We start from the raw sequence: 18,709 nt of genomic DNA, 5'->3' as shown, positions 1-18,709 counted from the left end.
GTGCCTGGCACATACTGAGTGCTCACTGAAATTATTTTTAATTCGGTACCTATTTATTCTGTGAATAGAGAAATCTCAGAGGGTATTCCCAACATGTTTTAATGCAGTAAGTATTATCGCCTTCATTGAAACATTATAACCATTTAAATGACAAATTTTCTGCATATGTTCCCTTGATCCAAAACACAAGGACAATTAACACATACATAATTAAGAATAGTCTAAGAACTTCAAAGATTTGAAAACCTTACCACAAAAGAGAATAAACAATAGTCTCTCATTTCTATAAGAAAACACTGTGTTTTGTCTTCTGGCCTTCACTTATTAACAGTCTAATTATAAAGCTATAATAATGGAAGCTAGGCAAAGCCTAGCTTCCCTGCTCTACTCATATGAAGTGGTACTCAGATCAATTGGAAGAAAATGGTTTATCAAATGCAACATTTGATCTCTAGAATATCTGTTTTGAAATCTGACATTCATCTTATCTGGTTTTAAGTAGCTTGTACCATAAAGTTTACACATAAAGGAAAAGTTGATGAGGCAGCAGTCAACCCAACAGGCCACCAATGACAGTCAATTCTCATGTACTCGGAGGTCTGGTTTCCAGGTATTTACTGACACTTGGAATTTAGTAGAAATTAAATAACCACTTATATTTAGAAATGTGCATAACTAATGATAAAAGACCTTTTTAATGTATGGGAAGTGGTCATTTAAAAAGTTATTTCACTGTTTTCCAAATTTAATGAAGACAGTATTTTTTAAATAACACACCTATGAAACATCAACAGGAATCTAAGAGATGCCATTGGATTAAAGTAGACAGCAACAAAATAGTCTCAGAGGTTAGTTGCTATAAGAAATTATCAAAATCAGGTTCACAAATATTAATACGTCACAAATATATATTACAATTATAGAACAAGATATAGCAGATGAAAGATTAAATAAACAACAGGTACTGTGTAGTGAATTGATAAATGTTGTCTATTCATCTACTCACAGATCAAACACCATGCATTTATGCCCCAAATGATCTCTAATAGGATCTCCTAGAATTATCAGGTATGCCATATCATTTCTTAAAGTTAGCATACTACATAGTGATTAGAGTCAACTAAATATATTTGGAATTTTTCTTACATATATTTTTAAAAAATTAATTTTGGAAGAAAAAAGATACTACTGGCAGGGAATTTTTTTCACAGAACATCTATTATCACCTAATAGAATATTAATGCTCTAGTCAACACAGTTGGAAACTGCCCATATAGATAACAGAAATCTGTTTTAGAGTTAAAAACAAAACATTCCCTTTAGGATTATGAAGCTAAACAAGCATATTCAAAATGTTTTATCACATGATATTGAACAGGACACCATGTTTTGCTATGAGAAACCTATCTATATAAGAAAACAAAAATTCTAAAAAATGTTTCTATAACTCAAAAAACAGTTCAAACATAGAGTTAAAGTATATTTAATCAAGAATTTAAAAATGTTTGCCTTGAGTTGAGATGTAAGTCTACGATATAGGAAAATCTTTGTAATTAAGAACGATTATACCCTTAAATTTTCTTTCCCAAATACCTATTTCTCAATTTCATTTTAATGTAAAATATAGCAAATTATTATTTCATAGTTGAGTGCTCATCTTCAGCCAGTTTCACTCGAGCTTATTAGATAAAAAAGATCTAGTTTTGTGCTCTGACATGAACCAAGGGACACATTTTGGAGGAACACTAAAGTTGGCCATTCTTGGCAGCTGCTTCATTGAAGAAATGCTATAAAAGAAAATATGATCTTTTTTTTTTTTTTTTTTTTTTTTTGAGACAGAGTCTCACTCTGTTGCCCAGGCTAGAGTGAGTGCCGTGGCGTCAGCCTAGCTCACAGCAACCTCAAACTCCTGAACTCAAGCGATCCTCCTGTCTCAGCCTCCCGAGTAGCTGGGACTACAGGCATGCGCCACCATGCCCAGCTAATTTTTTCTATATATATTTTTAGCTGTCCATATAATTTCTTTCTATTTTTAGTAGAGATGGGGTCTCGCTCTTGCTCAGGCTGGTCTCGAACTCCTGAGCTCAAACGATCCGCCCACCTCGGCCTCCCAGAGTGCTAGGATTACAGGCGTGAGCCACCGCGCCCGGCCGAAAATATGATCTTTTTATTTTTTTAGTTGAGATGGGTGAGACACAATGTTAAAATGACAGGAGTAACTATTTCTAAAGAGAAATAAGGTTCAAGCCAAAAAAAAATAAAAACTCGTACGTAAATAAAAAACCAACCTGATAACTAAGCCACCCTGCTAGTTAATAAAAATGCTTATATTGGCAACGGATTCCCTAAAGAAAGCAAACCATTTTGAAAATGTTGCCATGGCCCAACTTATAGAAGCAATAAAAAGATATGAAATTAGGCTACTCCAGAGAACTGACATCTTCCCCCTCCCTACATGTACATAAGAAAATACAAGTTAAACAAACTTTTGAACAGTCTCATCTAAATAAGAACACCAAAACAACTTTGGCTATGAACAACATAAGAAACATGCCTTGGAGCCCTAGATTTACTTAGAGCCCAGGTCACCCACCTGCTGCCACCCTGCCCCTCAACTGCTGGAAGGCAACCTCCAGTGACTTCAGACGGAGATCCCCAAGATGGCACTCCACCCCACAAGCCTCTACCTTCAAGCTCAGGGAGTCCCAGCTGGGTATAGGAAGCCTCCAAGTCTCCCTGTGGGTGCAGAATGATTCAGGCCGCCTCTTAGCGAACAGGGAAGGCATTTACCACACACAAACCAAGAATCCCAGATCATTCACTCACCTTCTTTCTCAAAGCAGAAATTCTGATCTTTATCAGACTGAAGGTGGTTAAGACAAACAAACTGAATGCAGCTTAAAACAAAAACAAAAGACACACGCAGCACCTTTCACGTATTCATTTGAACCACATGAAAATACTGTTTCAACAGCTCAAAAATGGTCAAATATTGGCTATTTCATATGGTTCAACCTAACAGTTTTAGCAGCAGGTCTGAAAGCTTTGGTGCATCTGGGACATCATAGCACTCTGTAGAATACTGTGGCCTTTATGGAAACCTATGTATTTAACTGCATCAGATAAACTAGGAACAATTTTATTTGTAGAATATAATAATCACATTCACTTGTGTGACATAAAAGTACATGCAAGTGAACCCATATTTAAATATAAACTTGATAACATCATCCATTGTATTTTCATTTACAGCAACGACACCAGCCACCACAGGGGCTAGACTTGTCTTCATGCAAAAATGCTGTTGGGGGGGGAGGGGAATAAAATGGGACATGCAAAGGAGAATAAAGGGAACCCATTCAAGGGTTAAAGCGGTAGTGAAAGTTTCAGGGGGTCTTGGTGGATCTATAAGAAAAACAGTCTCTGATCCCAGCTTCGCTGGAAAAGACTTACAAGATGTTTTTTTTTTTTTTTTTTGGCTCCCTATGGCTGAGCTTTGACACTGCCTGAAGGCCTAGGGACTACTGGCAGTCTGATACTTTAGACAGACTTGCCAAGACAGCTGCATCCCAGGGCAAGGCCAAGTGCCCGAAGCAAGAACACTTTTCCTCCCTAACTCTCAGCCTATATGCTAATCAACAGTGACCAAATCAGGTGATCAAAAACGCCCATTCTTAAAGCAGCCTGATAACATAGCATTGATCAGACCCATTCAGGTGCCCCATTTCCCAGAGGAAACCCAATCCCTGTAAAGCAGACTCAGCGTGCTCTCACCATTAAAAACAGGATGCTGTCTACCTCCATTCTTCCCTCATTACAGCCAGGTTATTGCATGTTTTTATTTAATAAACCTTCACCAGCTCAAATGAAGGGTCGTTATTAGTTGAGTTAACAGCCAAATGATAATGCTCCAGAGAGATATCAGTGCTTGTTGGTGCATTAACAAAAAGAGGAGAAGGGCTGAGGTCAAGCATGTGTCAATGTAAATGAGGCGATATTAGGTACTAAGGGCTTAATGCAATAGACTGCCAGGGAGATAATGGAATTTACAGGATAAGGCAAATGAGATGAAGTTATTGATAAGTGAATGAAAGAAAGGGGGGCCTGCAAGATAAAGTGCCTTCAAAGAAAAGGCCCTTTACTTGTGAATTTTTTCTTTAAAGTATCTTCAAATCTGTCTTAGAAAACAAAACTCAAAACAGATCAAATGTGACTTCTAGCTTCATGAAAGATCTCACCCCATTACTGCCATAAAATACAGACTTGTTCTAAAAGCATACAATTTTACTAAGCTATTCTTGAGCTTTCTTTAGGATCACACTTTTTATGTTTTTTTGGTTTTTTTTCTTAAACATCAGGGCATTCTACCACAAATAATTCCCATATTTTATTACAGCCAAAGTCATCTTCTTTTTTTTATTCCTCCTAAAGTAGGGGCAGCCAGGTCTTCTAATATATTCCATTAGCCGAGGCCTAACAGAATGACAGTATCTGAGAGATGAAATCTAAGAACTTTCTATCATAAGAGACCTTTAAATGTTGTCAAGACTGGGGTCCCACTCCTATTTTAAAGATTTTAAAAAAAGTAAGGCCTAGAATGGTACTTTTTTTTTCCCTTAAACTTTATTTTCCTTCCAAATTACAGAAGTAATACATGCTCAACCAAGAAAACTTGAAAGATACAGAAAATCACAGAAGAAAAAAGACCAACCATATTCTCACTCATCAGATGTAGTAATATGTAATATTTTAACCCAATTCCTTCCAATCACTCTTCCATGAAAAGTTTTTATAAAAACAGTTATTTTTTTCCATTTGTTTCTTATACATGGGGTACAAGTGCAATTTAGCTGCACTGATATATTGCATGGTGGTGAAGTCAGGGCCTTCAGTGCAGCCATCTCTGAAACAGCACACATCGTACCCACCAAGCAACCTCCATCATCCACTCCCTCCCACTCCCCCAAAATAGTTATTTTTAAACATGCTTTTTCAGTTGGCAATATATTGGGAACATCCGCCCACCCCTAAATACCATGACTTTTCGTGTTTTTATATGAATAGGAATATACCACAATGACTTAAACTAATTCCCTACATTTAAGTCATTGCTATTTTTTTTTACTTTCATAGCTCTTACTGTGATAAATATCCTTGTGTACATGTTTCTGAACACACAACAATTAAAATTCTTAACTCTTTCCTTAACATAAAATTCTAGAAGTAAAATTTCAAGTTCAAAGTTCTGCATATATTTAGGGGTTCTGATACATAATGCCAAATTAAGAGCCTTATTTGTTCTAAATGGCCTTAGATCTGTTCACAATTACTTTCCTGATGAAATTAAACTATACTCAACACCTTATGAAAAAGGTAAGAATTGTGAATTGCTATGGAAAAGCTCAGGAAAAAAATTCTTTCTTATTCCTCCCCTCTTGGTCCCTTCAATTCCAGTTCCCATCGATGTTCTATAAAGAGAGCATTAAAACCCAAGTTTCTACTCCAAAATGCAATAGAAGAGACCACCAGGAAAGACGTTCTTTTTTAACAAGTGTCCCAAAGTCACTTACCCCATCACCTTATTTGTTATTCTGGGACAAGAAAAAGTGACAGAACAACTCTCTTCTTAAGAGTTGGCAAACGGCCGGGCGCGGTGGCTCACGCCTGTAATCCTAGCACTCTGGGAGGCCGAGGCGGGTGGATTGCTCAAGGTCAGGAGTTCGAGACCAGCCTGAGCGAGACCCCGTCTCTACTAATAATAGAAAGACATTATATGGACACCTAAAAATCTATATAGAAAAAATTAGCCGGGCATAGTGGCGCATGCCTGTAGTCCCAGCTACTCGGGAGGCTGAGGCAGTAGGATCGCTTGAGCCCAGGAGTTTGAGGTTGCTGTGAGCTAAGCTGACGCCACGGCACTCACTCTAGCCCGGGCAGCAAAGTGAGACTCTGTCTCAACAAAAAAAAAAAAAAAAAAAAAAAAAAAAAAAAGAGTTGGCAAAGGAGGTCCCTGACAATCACTTCAGGCTCACACTTACATCAAGACAATTTCGCCCACACTCTGCAAGAGCCCCAAATCCATTAGAAATGCTCAGCACTTATACAGCTCTTTACTAACATGAACTATTAAAATCCCACAAAGGAATGATAGACGAATGTGGCTTTTTTTTTTTTTTTTTCATTTTAAGAGCTAGGCAACCACAAGTAATTAGTATTGGGAATCTCAGAGAAAATAGACTTCTTTAATAAGCTCCTCCTATCTTGTCAAGCCAAGCAAAAGGTACTGATTAGCATTCTTAGACCATCATCGAGGGGAGACAGAAAGCGCCTATCAACATCATGGGTTGTCATCAGCTGCAATTTACACAAATATCTGATTCCCATCTGGCCACAGACTGACCAGTAAAAAATCTGTTCAAGGAAGTTCATAGGTGAGGCTGAAACCAGGGATATGATGGAGGAAGTCAGCAAACAACCTGGGTGTTATGCTTCACTTAGAGCACTCCTACAGATTCAAATGTGTAGACATACACACATGGTTTACATGATTAAAACATGTATGCATCAGTGATGGTAGCATCAGAAAAGAAAATCTGCTCAATGTAAACAACCCCTGAACCACTGCCTTTTTTTTTAACCTGGCACTGAGTAATGATGATGATGCCCATACCATTTTAAATTTGTATACTGCTACATATTTACAAAGCACTTTTCCTGTATAATATTTTACTTCTATTCTCATAATCATTCTGTAATCTAGACAAGGTAAGTATTTGCAGATCCACTCTACAGATGGGATACTAAAAAAGCGGGGAGAGAAAGTGATTTATTTAAGTTCACAGATATGGTGAGTTGTTGAGTCAGGACTAGAACCAAGAACTTCTTGCTTTTCAAATCCATTTGTTTCCACTATGCCACACTACAAACAGCCAGCGCTTGTCAATTTATAAATTTATGCCCCAATTTCAACCCATTAAATCTCTGCAGTAAGTCAAATACGGACCTACAGCAAATATGCACAATCAGAGCATCAAGATGACAGCTCTCAAGAGTGGCAATCAGTCCAAACCTGGAGAATCATCTAATTTAACCATTAAACTAAATCTATTTTGACCAAATAATGAGACTATAAAATCAGACTAAAAGCCAAATGCCTATCAGCTCTATCCCAAAACTATTATACAATAAAGGATGGGAACAAAGCAACTTCAAGGCAACATTTCTACATAAATGCAAATATCACCATCTGATGTGTGTCTTACACAAATACTTGGTTTCTAACTACTTACAGCTGTTATTAAAAGAAAACAAGAACAGTGAGTTTTGCTCTACTCATAACACAAGCTCTCCCCTATACCAACAGTTCCAAATTTGTCTGCACATTGGCATCACCTAGAGAATGTCAAAAATTACTGAAGCCCGTGGCCCACCCCCAGAGATTTCGATTTAACTAGTCTGGGATGTAGCCTGGGCTTTAGAATTCCTGAAAGATCTCCTAATGTGCAGTTTGGGAATCACTGTCCTACAGCTAAGCAAGCCACGTGGAAACTGCTGAACCTTGTAAGAGCAGAATTTCTAATGGCTTTAAGATAAAAGAGGCAAATGAGTAGGAGACTAAAAAGCAAACTAAAAGGGAAAGAAAACTAATACAATAACCAGGTGCCTATCAACACAGTCTGATTTTTAGAAACTCCGGCATTCAAAAACAAATAAATATAAATAAAAACGGCTTTGAGCAGCATGAAAAATAGTTGCTATAAAGCCCTGTACTTTTACCCTATAAGAGAAAAATAAAGCTGCCACAAACCTACTCACTTAATTTTGGACACAAAAAAACAAGGTTACTCATTTAAAAACTTTATTTTCAGCTTTTCCTAAAGCTGAAGAGATCAGATATAGGTATTTGAGGGAATGAAGGGGTCCCAAATGCAGCTGAAGCAGCTACAGCTGACCTTCCTATTTAAATAGCAAACCACACTACCCCTGTCCCCATCCCAGTATTCCCTTTCTTATTATATTTTTCTCCATAGCATTTATCATGATATGAGACACTGTTTATGCTAGTTATTTGTTCACCATCTGTCTCTTCCAACTAGCATGGAATCTCCTTCAAGGTTAAGGCCACCTTCACAGATACACATACCAACAACAGACGTGATCAACAATGGCATCATCACACGTTAAAGACCCAATCGTTTGTCTATCAAAATATGTGCCAGATTCTTTCCTGATAAATGATTAGTATAGAATATCGGCCTCAGTCTTGCAAACTGATATTCTACACTAGGAACAGATGGGCTTTAGTGATGGCTATTTCATTATTGATCATCGATATATTTCTGTCATGATGTGGAGAAATCCATATGGAATATTGGAACATTTTTGCAGAGTCACTGAACCACTTTCTGGTTCAGACCAATAAGCTCACTAGAATATTCCAGTTTCTTATATCTATAGAGCTTTCACCTCAATACCATTCCCAGAGTAATGAGGAAAAAAAGTTGTGTGAGATCTCAGAAACTTCCAAGCCAGATAAAAGGGATGTATATTTTGGCTCCTTTTTTTATTACTTGTACATAAATCATTTGATAGTGGATGCATGATTGCCCAGTCCCTGCTCATAAAGAAGAGAAAATAAGATTAATTTATTTGCTAATGATACAGATTTACTGGCACAAATGGCAGCAACCTCACTGGGCCACTGGTCCTGCTATCTGTTCACAGAAACAACAGTTTAACATCAACCACTCTACTAAAATCAACATTTTTGATAAGCACCTTTCAATACTGACCTGGCATATATTTAATTACGATACCCAGCAGATTAACACATTTAGTAACCTAAGACTTGATCTTGCAGCAAGCAGACCTTGGATAGTTTAACAATAAATTACATTACTTGTAATATACAATCAATGGGTATTCTATGAACATACACTTGATGTAGGCCACAGAGGTAACTGATAACAGAAAATCTAAAATTTATCCATGCCAAATTCCAAAAATATGGCATAGAACTTTGGATCTTGATTACCCATATGTGTATGGATTAGAGCACATGAGAACTGCTTTCTGAAAAAAATCCTATCTGCCTTTAGGAGTTGCTTTGACTGTAAAAAGGGTGGGCCAGTCTTTCATTCCGGTACATATCCATGTTGGGCCAAGAAGTACAGGAGTCAAAAATGCTTCGTCTAGCCCTACTTCAACTCTTTTGCTAACTCAAAATAAGTCCACCTCCGGGACAGTTTTTGAGATTATAACATGGGAGCAATCACCATATTTTTGCTAAATTACCAGTAAAAGTAATCAATTAATTAGAAATAACATTTCAAAGAACTTACACTGTATACTGCCCATCCTTTATATACATGGCTTAATGATTCATTTCATCCTTTCAATAACCCTGGGTGGTATATATTATTCTTAACTCCAACTTTCAGCAAAGATAAATTAAATAATTGGCCAAAGTCATCCAGCTAGTAAGAATCAAAACTGGGATTCAAACACAGGTCCACCTGACCCAAACTAAGACCTATGCTGATGTTCACAACTCTCAACGTTACCCAACAATTGCAAAGAATCTTATAAACTGAAAATAGTACCAATATACCTACTTTCAACACAGGATCTTAGAAAATAGCTACCTTATTCTCTTTATCCTAGATATGGCTACATTTTAAGTATAAGTAAAATAATTCCACCATACCATTCTCTCAGCAAAGCACTCTGGGATCCTCTGGGAAGAAGACAGCTACATAAATATAAGTTATTATTATAATTATCATAATAATCCTTATCTGACTATACAGCTATGGATTCTTTTTAAAAAGGCATATAAATAAAGACAGACAAAATGATTAAGAGACATTCAAAATCTCTACAATCTCAGGAAAGCTTAGAAATGAAAAAATTATTTTAGTCACAAGCCTTGTGACTGTCAGCTAAAGTGCTTCAAAAGCACTCGCACGGGCTTGGTTTCTAGTGATTGAACGCAATTATGAATTGACTTCTATGGGCTGATAAATCAGAACTTGTGTAAGTGGTTTTCAAAGCTCCTCTGTGCAATTTTAGCTTCATGCAGACTTCTACACAAATTTTCCTTTAAAAAAAAGTTTATAAAAATATTAACTATCATGAAATACCTTCCCGGTTAGCTCATGCCACTGGGAAGAAGCTGCTATTCTTATATTAATAATTCTTCCTAGAATTAATCAGGCTTCGTACATTAGAACCAGCAGCTGGAGTGTTTTGAGTGATAATGAAACCTGTAACAAGGCATCCTCAGCCGTCTTTTCAAGACAATAAGGGAATTAAAATTTCAATTTAAATGCAGAGGTTTGAAACACGCTTCACTGGCAAAATTACTTCAATTAATGTGAGTGGAATACAAAGGACAGACTGCAGAAATGTGATGCAGCAACCAGAAATTATGTCATTAATGTGCTTGCATCAACCCGGCACAATGACTGCAAAGGTCTAATTTAAACCGTACATATCACAAAGCTACAGGCTACAATATTAATCAAGTCTCTGATTTCAATGTGACGGCTACAGGCTTCTTGTTGGATCACTTTTAGCTTTTCATAAGCCAACGGCAGCTGTTTACCTTGAAGAAGGAAACAAAAGGACAGACCTATTTGCAGACATTTCCTGTCATGACAATTTAATTATTTTATGCAATACTCGGGTTATCATATCAAAAGAAGAAATAAATATCTCAAGCCTATAGCTACCAGGCTAGTCCGATGGTGACGTAGGAATAGCGAGAGCTGGCAAGAGCAGCGGGTCACCACTGATTTATTTACTCTGGATTTATTAATCCATACTGAGTAAGGATTAAATTACTATGCATCTGCACCTGCCTTAAAATGGAAATGTAAAATCTTTTGGCAAAAAAAATCCAAGGAAATCAAGAGGTTTTAAAAGACTAGATTGTTTTGTCTTTACTTTCATCTGATATCTTTTAGCAAAGATTTCCATTTGCACCCTTCAGATGCCTTAAGTAGATTTTACTTCTAATAGTATATAACCATGGGGAAAGAAAATATTATTTTTCATATGAAGTCCAATGAAAGAGCAATTATAGAACTTACTATTCACTCATATGCAAAAAAGCAAGTTGAAGAATACTTTCAATATTCTAAGCACACCTTAAATCCTACCTCTATGAAATCTTTGTATATTGGGATATACAAATCATTGTGTACTGGGATATGCCAACTCTCAAGATCATGTAAAGCAACCACCTCATCTATAAAATAGTAATGATATCAAAAATCTAGCTCTCAGGTTTGTTGTGAGAATTAAATGAGTTAACAAATGTAACATAATTAAAACACTACTAGCACATAGTAAGTGCTCGATACATACTAGCTATGATTATAATTGCTGTTCATTTATATATTACAAAAAGAAAAGGTTAGAAACTAGAGACCCTCACCATAAAAATAATAAAATTTTTAAAAAACTAATCAGAGGAGAAAAAAACAGACCAGAGCTCACAGAAAAGAAACACCTTTTTCTCCAGGTACTGGTATTGAAGTCTTTCATATGGTTACCCATTTGGCTAAAGGTTTGTGTACAGGGCAGACAAAAATAGATAAGACACAACCCCTACCCTCAATGACCTACCATACAAACAGAAGCAATTATATTAAAATGAAATACATGAGCTTATGCAAACATAAAGAAAATCACCTAGCTATCTGAATGTCTGAGACATTCAGAGTGTTGATGAAATGTGAGCCAAGTCTTAAAGAGTAAGTCATCATTTTCCAGGCAGACAGGACTGGGAATCAGTTCTGGAAAATATATGGTCAATTAAAAAGCAAAAATCTATCACATCCTTACCCACCAGCAACAAATAACTAGAAACTGTAATTAACAAAGAGCTACTGTTTTAAAAGGCAACCAAAAAACATATGATACCAAGAAATAAATCTAACAACATATATGCAGTACCTCTAAGGAATATATTACTAGGAATTATTAATGGACATAAATGAAGATTTCAATAAATGAGAGGCACATCCTGTTCACTCTGATAGTAAGACTCAATATTGCAAAGACAGAACTCTTAAATTCGATCCAAATTCCACCACACTTTTTAGTGGAACTATAAGCTGATACTAAAATTTCCTGTGGAAGAGTAAAGGGCCAAGAATAACACAGATAATTTGGAACAGCAAGATGAAAGAATATCTTCACCTCCCATTAAGATATATTATAAAGTTATAGTAATTAAAACAATATGGTTTTGGTAGAGGTACAAATGAGATCAATTGGACAAAATAAAGAGCTCAGGAAAAAGACTCATGTATTATGTGAAAACTTGGTATGTGATCAAAATGGCATTATAAATCAGTAGAAGGAGACTTCAATAAATAGTCTAAGCCAACTGACTTTATAGAAGATAAAATTAGATCCCTAGCTCACACTATATTAAAAAAAATGGACTTTCAATGGATTAAAGAAGAAAACATAGGAGATGCTCTTTATGAAATTGGGATGGAAAAAAATTGTCTTAAAACAAAAATCATATAACATAAATGAAAAAATTTTATTTCATTCAAATTTCAAATTTCTTTATAACAAAGTAAAAAAACCATTAAATGAGAGAAGATGTTTGCAAACCACCTAACAAAGAATTAGTAACCAGAATATATAAACAACTTCAAACAGAGAGAAAGAAAAAGAAAATTCTGGGAAATGTGTCTCATATACACTCTCTTCTGGAGGCAACTGTTCTTCCTCCACCCCTCAACTCCCCAACCACATGGTTTTCATTAGAACTGATGACCATAGTACCCAAGCTGGCTCGATCTAGATTATAAATCTAAATTTTTGATTTAGAAAAAAAAATTATTTTCTTCTGCAAAGCTGGGAAGATGTAGAGTACAGCCTATACCCCTTGTTCTCTCCCAACACCCAAACCAACATGTGCAAGAGACCAGAGGCCAGTAGAACAATGAAGAAGACACGCAGAGAGAACATACAGGTGGCATTCCACATACATTCCCATTCCTTTAGCAGACTGGGTACAAGAGTCAAGCAATCATTTTTACCTAAGCTAGTTAGAGTCAAATTTCTGTAACTTGCAACCAAGAATGTAAAGAAGTTTTTTAATGAGGTCCTGAAGAAAAACAGGTCAAAAAAAAAAGGAGAGGGGACAGTACTCATTATTGATTAGCCCTTAAGTAAATAAATCAGCTCTTAAGTAATAAGACCATAAAACAGAAATCTGAAATCCTAAAATGAATGTAATTAACACAGAAATAAATTCTAGCAAATTATTTTAATATGTGGCACTAACTTAAAAGCAGGCCCATTCCAAAAAAATCATGATTCTAATAGATGTGTATATGCTACTACACTATACAAATATATACAAACTTCTCTATTCTGACTACTGAATCTTGATGATTCAGTACAAATATGCACTCCTAACTCATAAACCAACACTAAAGCCGAAAAGTAACCAATTTTTTCCCTGTTGGACACCCTACAGTCATTATTAAGGAAAATGTCATTTTGAATAAGATGCTGAAAATAACCAATTCTTTTGCCACTTCCAAGAGCAGAGCATGGTTAACCTTCCACTGTGGAAAGTGACCACTTCATCCTATCCTGTAACCAGGTTTTAACGTATGATAGAATATCGTGTTACTTCTCCCTCCTTTGTTACTAGATTTTCTTAAAAGCTTCTTATGAAGCACTTCAAGCAAAATTTTTCGTGAAGTCTGAATGAATTAGAACCACTTAGAGCATTTAACCTGTGTCCCCACAATTCCCCTCAGTGTTTTTTCCAGTGTTGAAGCCAATCTAATTTGGTGAAACAAAATTCAGATGCAGTCCATCTGCTGCTGGGGGCTTCTGCAAGTCCTCAGCCAACTCGGAATGCGACGGAAGTGGGGGCGTGTGAGTGGAAGGGAGAGGGAGATAGAGCAGCCTCTCTCAGAGCCACAGGCCCTGGGAACGTTAGGATTATTAGGGAGCAAACTCTGCATTGCTATTTTTTATTCTTCTTGACACTCAGCCACATGCTCCACCAATTGCAACCTTCTGGGAACTTTCACTAATTCAAAAAGTGGCAGAACACAACAGACTAAGAGAGAGGCTGAAGGCTAGGTTGTGGAGTACTTATGGTTAACACAGTTACTCCCAGTATTAGTCTCAAACAATTTTCTTTCGTATCAATTTAAAGGAAAAGAAACAAAACCTTAATGTAAAAGTCCTACAAAGAATTTGTGGAATGCTAAGTTTATAAATCTTCTAAAGTTTTGCCCCACATAGATTTCATTCTTTAAAATGGGATTCATTAACTATCTTCCTCTAAAGCTAAAAAACACCTCTCATTACCATTCCAACATGATTTAAGTACTGGTCTCTTACCACTGTATTTCTTGCCATTGTTCCAAAGGCAGACGATGCATAAATAATAATCACCTACCATTCCAAACACTGGAATTAGAAAGAGAACCAGCCAGGCTTCACCTGCAAGGGCCCGTGAATCCCAAGAGGGCAGTCTGTAATGTGCTACATGCATTACAGGATTCAGACAGAACAAAGGAGAGTGCTTTTACGTCTCAGCAGAAATGACCCTTAGCACTGGCTGTTCTCTTACCAGCATATCGGTGGCACTGAGATAGTGCTTGCTGGCCATGCACTGTTCCAGCTTTTGAGGTACTTGCTTGATATTCTCAATTTCATCCAGCAAGTTCAGGACATGCTTATGTTCAATTCCTTCAATCCACAGTTTCCGAAGCTCATCCCGTTTGCAATGCAATAGCATCTTGCATGAAAGCAGGTTCTCTTTTACCTACAATAAAACAGATTCAATCTTGGGTCAGTCCAAAGTCTTGCCAGTCTAAAGTCATCATCTGGTAGTCTTCATTGGTTCTCTGTATGTAACAGTTCCTAATTCCCACTCCCAGGTATTCCCCTTGGTTGGTATACCTGCAGAATTCTAATCCTGGTCCCCACAGTCACGCACTTGGGCACATTGCCACTTCCTTTGTCTATAGTTTCTCATGAAATGAGAAAATAGTCCTAGCCTACCTCTGAGTGAATCTAGAAAAAATTAATATGGATAAAGCACTCTGAAAATATCAAGTACCACATAAATGTTAATAATATCTAAAAAGGGAATGATCGATGTGGGAGTCCATGCTATTATTCCTTCCCCAGTCCTCTTGCAAATTTCCTATTCAGCTGATAGGTCACTTGGTCCACAATCTCAAAATGAAAGGACAACCAAGGGTTTTTTGCCTTGTGTTCTGAATATTAGATATTAAATAAGACAATCTCCACCATTCTCATAGATCTCCACAGTATAGTGACTAGCACAGGCACAACATAAAAATTAAAAGGAGAGAAAAGGATTGGGGAGGGGTAGTCACAATGCACATGATAAGAGTTTTTATTTTCTACCCTAGTTAAAATTTTTCACTTTTTACAACATGTAAAAATAAAAAGAACCATGACCTTTTACAATGCACAGAACTACTTTCATATACTTTTGGTAGTTCTAACATGTATTTTTATTTAAATTAGAATTTAATATTTGTTTACAGTTTTGTTTCTGTTTTTTGTTTGAGGTAAAATTTATATGCAAATGCAAATGCATTTGGTGAGTTTGGCAAATGCATTCACTCATATATTCCAAGCCATCATCCATACATAGGACATTTCCATCACCTCAGAAAGTCTACCATGTTCTTGACAATTGAAAAATCTATATTCTTCATCTACAAGATTTGGTGTGGTGGTGAACGTATTCACTGATGCTATGCTTCTGCAATTACAAAACTAAATTTCAACATTTTTCCAACAAACATGGAAAATATGAAGATAAAATGCTAAGATTAGAAGGTTTCTTGAGAAAGCACCTTATCCATTCATACAACTTCAGGACAACACCTAAATCATACTTCTATTGAAACTCTCCCATGTTTAAAAAAAAAAAAAAAAAAAAAGTCTTGAATAAAAGGACTCTGTAATCTCCCTTGATAAGCATAGTGGAATGATTATTAACTTGGGGTGGGTGTCACAGACTCCTTTGAAAATCTGACAAAGACGATTCCATTTATCTCTACCCCTTCCTGCAATCCCACCAAAGAAAGAACAAAGGAATTTCTTTCCAGCATAAAACACAAGAAAAGAGAAAACAGAGAGGAGGAATAGCAAATAAGGAATGACAACAAAATTTTGGAAGCTGGCAAGATGATGGATGGCGGATAATAAAAATGAGCAAGCCAGAGAAATCTGAAAACCTCAGCCTGGAGTAGGGTTTGCTAGCACTGAAAAGGAGGCAGCAAGTAGACTGAAGGCAGGGGTGCAGGGTGAAAACTTTTTATGGGACTATTTTGAGCCCCAGACCCTCATCAAGCCACACAGCACTGGCCAAATCTGGAGAGACTGATTTAGAAAGGATCTGGACCTGGAAATTCCAGGCACAGCTGAGGGGAAGGCATGAAGCACTGGACAGAAAACAGGAGGATGAAGTCAAAGAGGAGCCTGTTAAAGCAGTATGATCCTCAGCCCCTCAAGACGCCCAGCCTCTTTCAGCGGTTAGGTTCCAATAACACTGGCAGCTTGACTTTGAGCCCCAACACAGGAGACTTATGCCTTTTCCCTTAAGACCTATACAGACAGTGACATTTGAGGTTTCACTGGAGAGACTGCTAAGTCCCTCCCCAACCATCATAGACCAGCTCCATAACATGTTCGGAGCTGCCAATCAGCTCTACAGATACCTCCCTCTCACATACAAATGGCTACCAAGTGTCACCAGACGTTCGAGGAAAGCCTGCAGAATGGAATGACAGGCATCAAAACAAACAAACAGAGAAAAGTATACTGGAAGGAGGTGGAAGAACACAAACTATGCAGGAAACAGAATTTTTTAAAAACTATAATTGATATACTTAGGAAAATTAAGAGAAGCTATTACATCACTGAAACAAGGACATGATGCCATAAAAAGTTTCAAGAAATGAAAAATAACTCTTAGAAATTAAAAATATAATAGAAACTGTAAAAATCCAATAGAAAGGTTAGAAGATATCCTTGAGGAAATCTCCGAACAGAAAAACACAGAAAACAAGAGAGAAGGCAAAAGAAAACAAGGGGATGGATTCAAGAGGCCCAGTACTAACCAAACAGGAATTCCAGGGGAGGGAAAATTAGAAAAATGGAGTAGAGAAAAACACTTGTAAAATAACAAAAGAAAATTTGCCAGAACAAAAGACTTGAGTTTTCAGATTGAAAAGGCACCAAGCACTCAAGAAAATGAAGTGCAAAAGACCCAAGCCATTATCCTCCCATGTAAGAACATAAGGCATGAAGCGACAACTTTAAAAGCTTTTAAGAAAAGAAAAAAGCAGGACCTGCACAAAGGTTTGTGAATCAGAATGGCATCAGACTTTCTTCAACAGTTACATTAAAAGCTACAAGATGAAGAAGGAACAACAAACCTTCAAAATTCTAAGACAGAATTATTTCCCAGCAAAACTATCAATCAAGTATGAAGAAAGAAGAAAGACATTTTCAGACACGCAACCTCTCAAAAAATAAACTTCATATGCACTGTATCTCAGCAAACGACTGAAGAATGTGCTCCATCAATACAAGAGAAAAACAGAATAAAAGAAACATAGGATCCAGGAAAGGGGAAATCCAACACAGAAGGAAGGTAACAGGACCATTCACTCATTAATTCCAGGGAAAACAACAGCAGCAGCAAAATTGCCCAAGAGAAAACATAATCGTAGCATACTATATGGCTTAGATGTCAACATTTATGTAGTTATAAAAAGGTGAGCACTGATTATTTATTTAACCAAAACTAGGATACAACCATATAGAGAGGATGAAGGAAGAAGATGTGATGGGAGAAAGTTCTGGAGGGGGACTAAATCCTCATCTTCCATAGCTGAAAGTCAATATACAATGTCTAAAATAGAAAACTCAAGCAAAAATAGCATAGGTATATTATCAGATATAGAAATACCTGGGGGAAAAAACAATCAAGAGAGTAAAAATCAGTGCCTATGAAGGGTTGTAAATGGGACTGGGGTAGGACGAGGGAGGGGAATTCTGGTTTTTAGCATTGTTTGTGGTTTTATTTGACTTTTAAACACATCTTCAAGGCCATTGCTAGAACCCATTGGAGTTCTCAGTCTCTGGGTTAAGAACTCCAGCTATTAAATCCATTCCATTTTAAATCCTAGTTAAAATCTATTAGAATTTGATTTCTGATATTCTACTTGTATCACCTTCGTTCTATAATTCTCAGTTTTTTCCTCTATGTGTAATGGAAACAGTTAAAAATAAAGTTTATGTCATATAACACCCAACGGAGGCTCTCGATCAAGAGAGTGGGGGATAAACTTACAGAGTGTCAGTAAAGCTCGGCAAACACCTATCTGATTGGAAAAAGACCATTATGGTATCTCACGCTAGGATATATACAACGTAATCAGCTCACTTCTCACTTTTGCTTACTATATGGAAGGAAAAGTGAAAAGGAAGGTGGAGTTGGCAGGTGCAGGGGAAGCACTGGCATTGGGCTAGGTAGAAAATGAACACCACCAAAATTATTCCCTAAACTGAGGCAACAAAGCTACAGACCTGAGAAGCTACAAGAACTTTTAATACCAAATTGCCCTTAGTCTTCAGCTTTATGATTAGAAAGTCACAGTTATGAAGA

At 36.8% G+C, this 18,709-nt stretch overlaps 1 protein-coding gene across 1 annotated transcript in view; it reads right to left on the bottom strand.

Annotated features, from left to right (window-relative positions):
* The window catches only part of EXOC4 (exocyst complex component 4), a 738,581-nt gene that overhangs the window by 685,791 nt on the left and 34,081 nt on the right, over positions 1 to 18,709 (bottom strand). The window contains exon 3 of the mRNA XM_069462610.1: positions 14,624 to 14,818. Coding sequence (XP_069318711.1) covers positions 14,624 to 14,818 — 195 coding nt within the window. The remainder of the gene's footprint in view (positions 1 to 14,623; positions 14,819 to 18,709) is intronic.

The sequence above is a fragment of the Eulemur rufifrons genome, chromosome 29 (genome assembly GCF_041146395.1).
Source record: "Eulemur rufifrons isolate Redbay chromosome 29, OSU_ERuf_1, whole genome shotgun sequence".
NCBI classification, from domain to species: Eukaryota; Metazoa; Chordata; class Mammalia; order Primates; family Lemuridae; genus Eulemur; species Eulemur rufifrons.
This window is presented reverse-complemented; position numbering and strand designations above follow the sequence as displayed.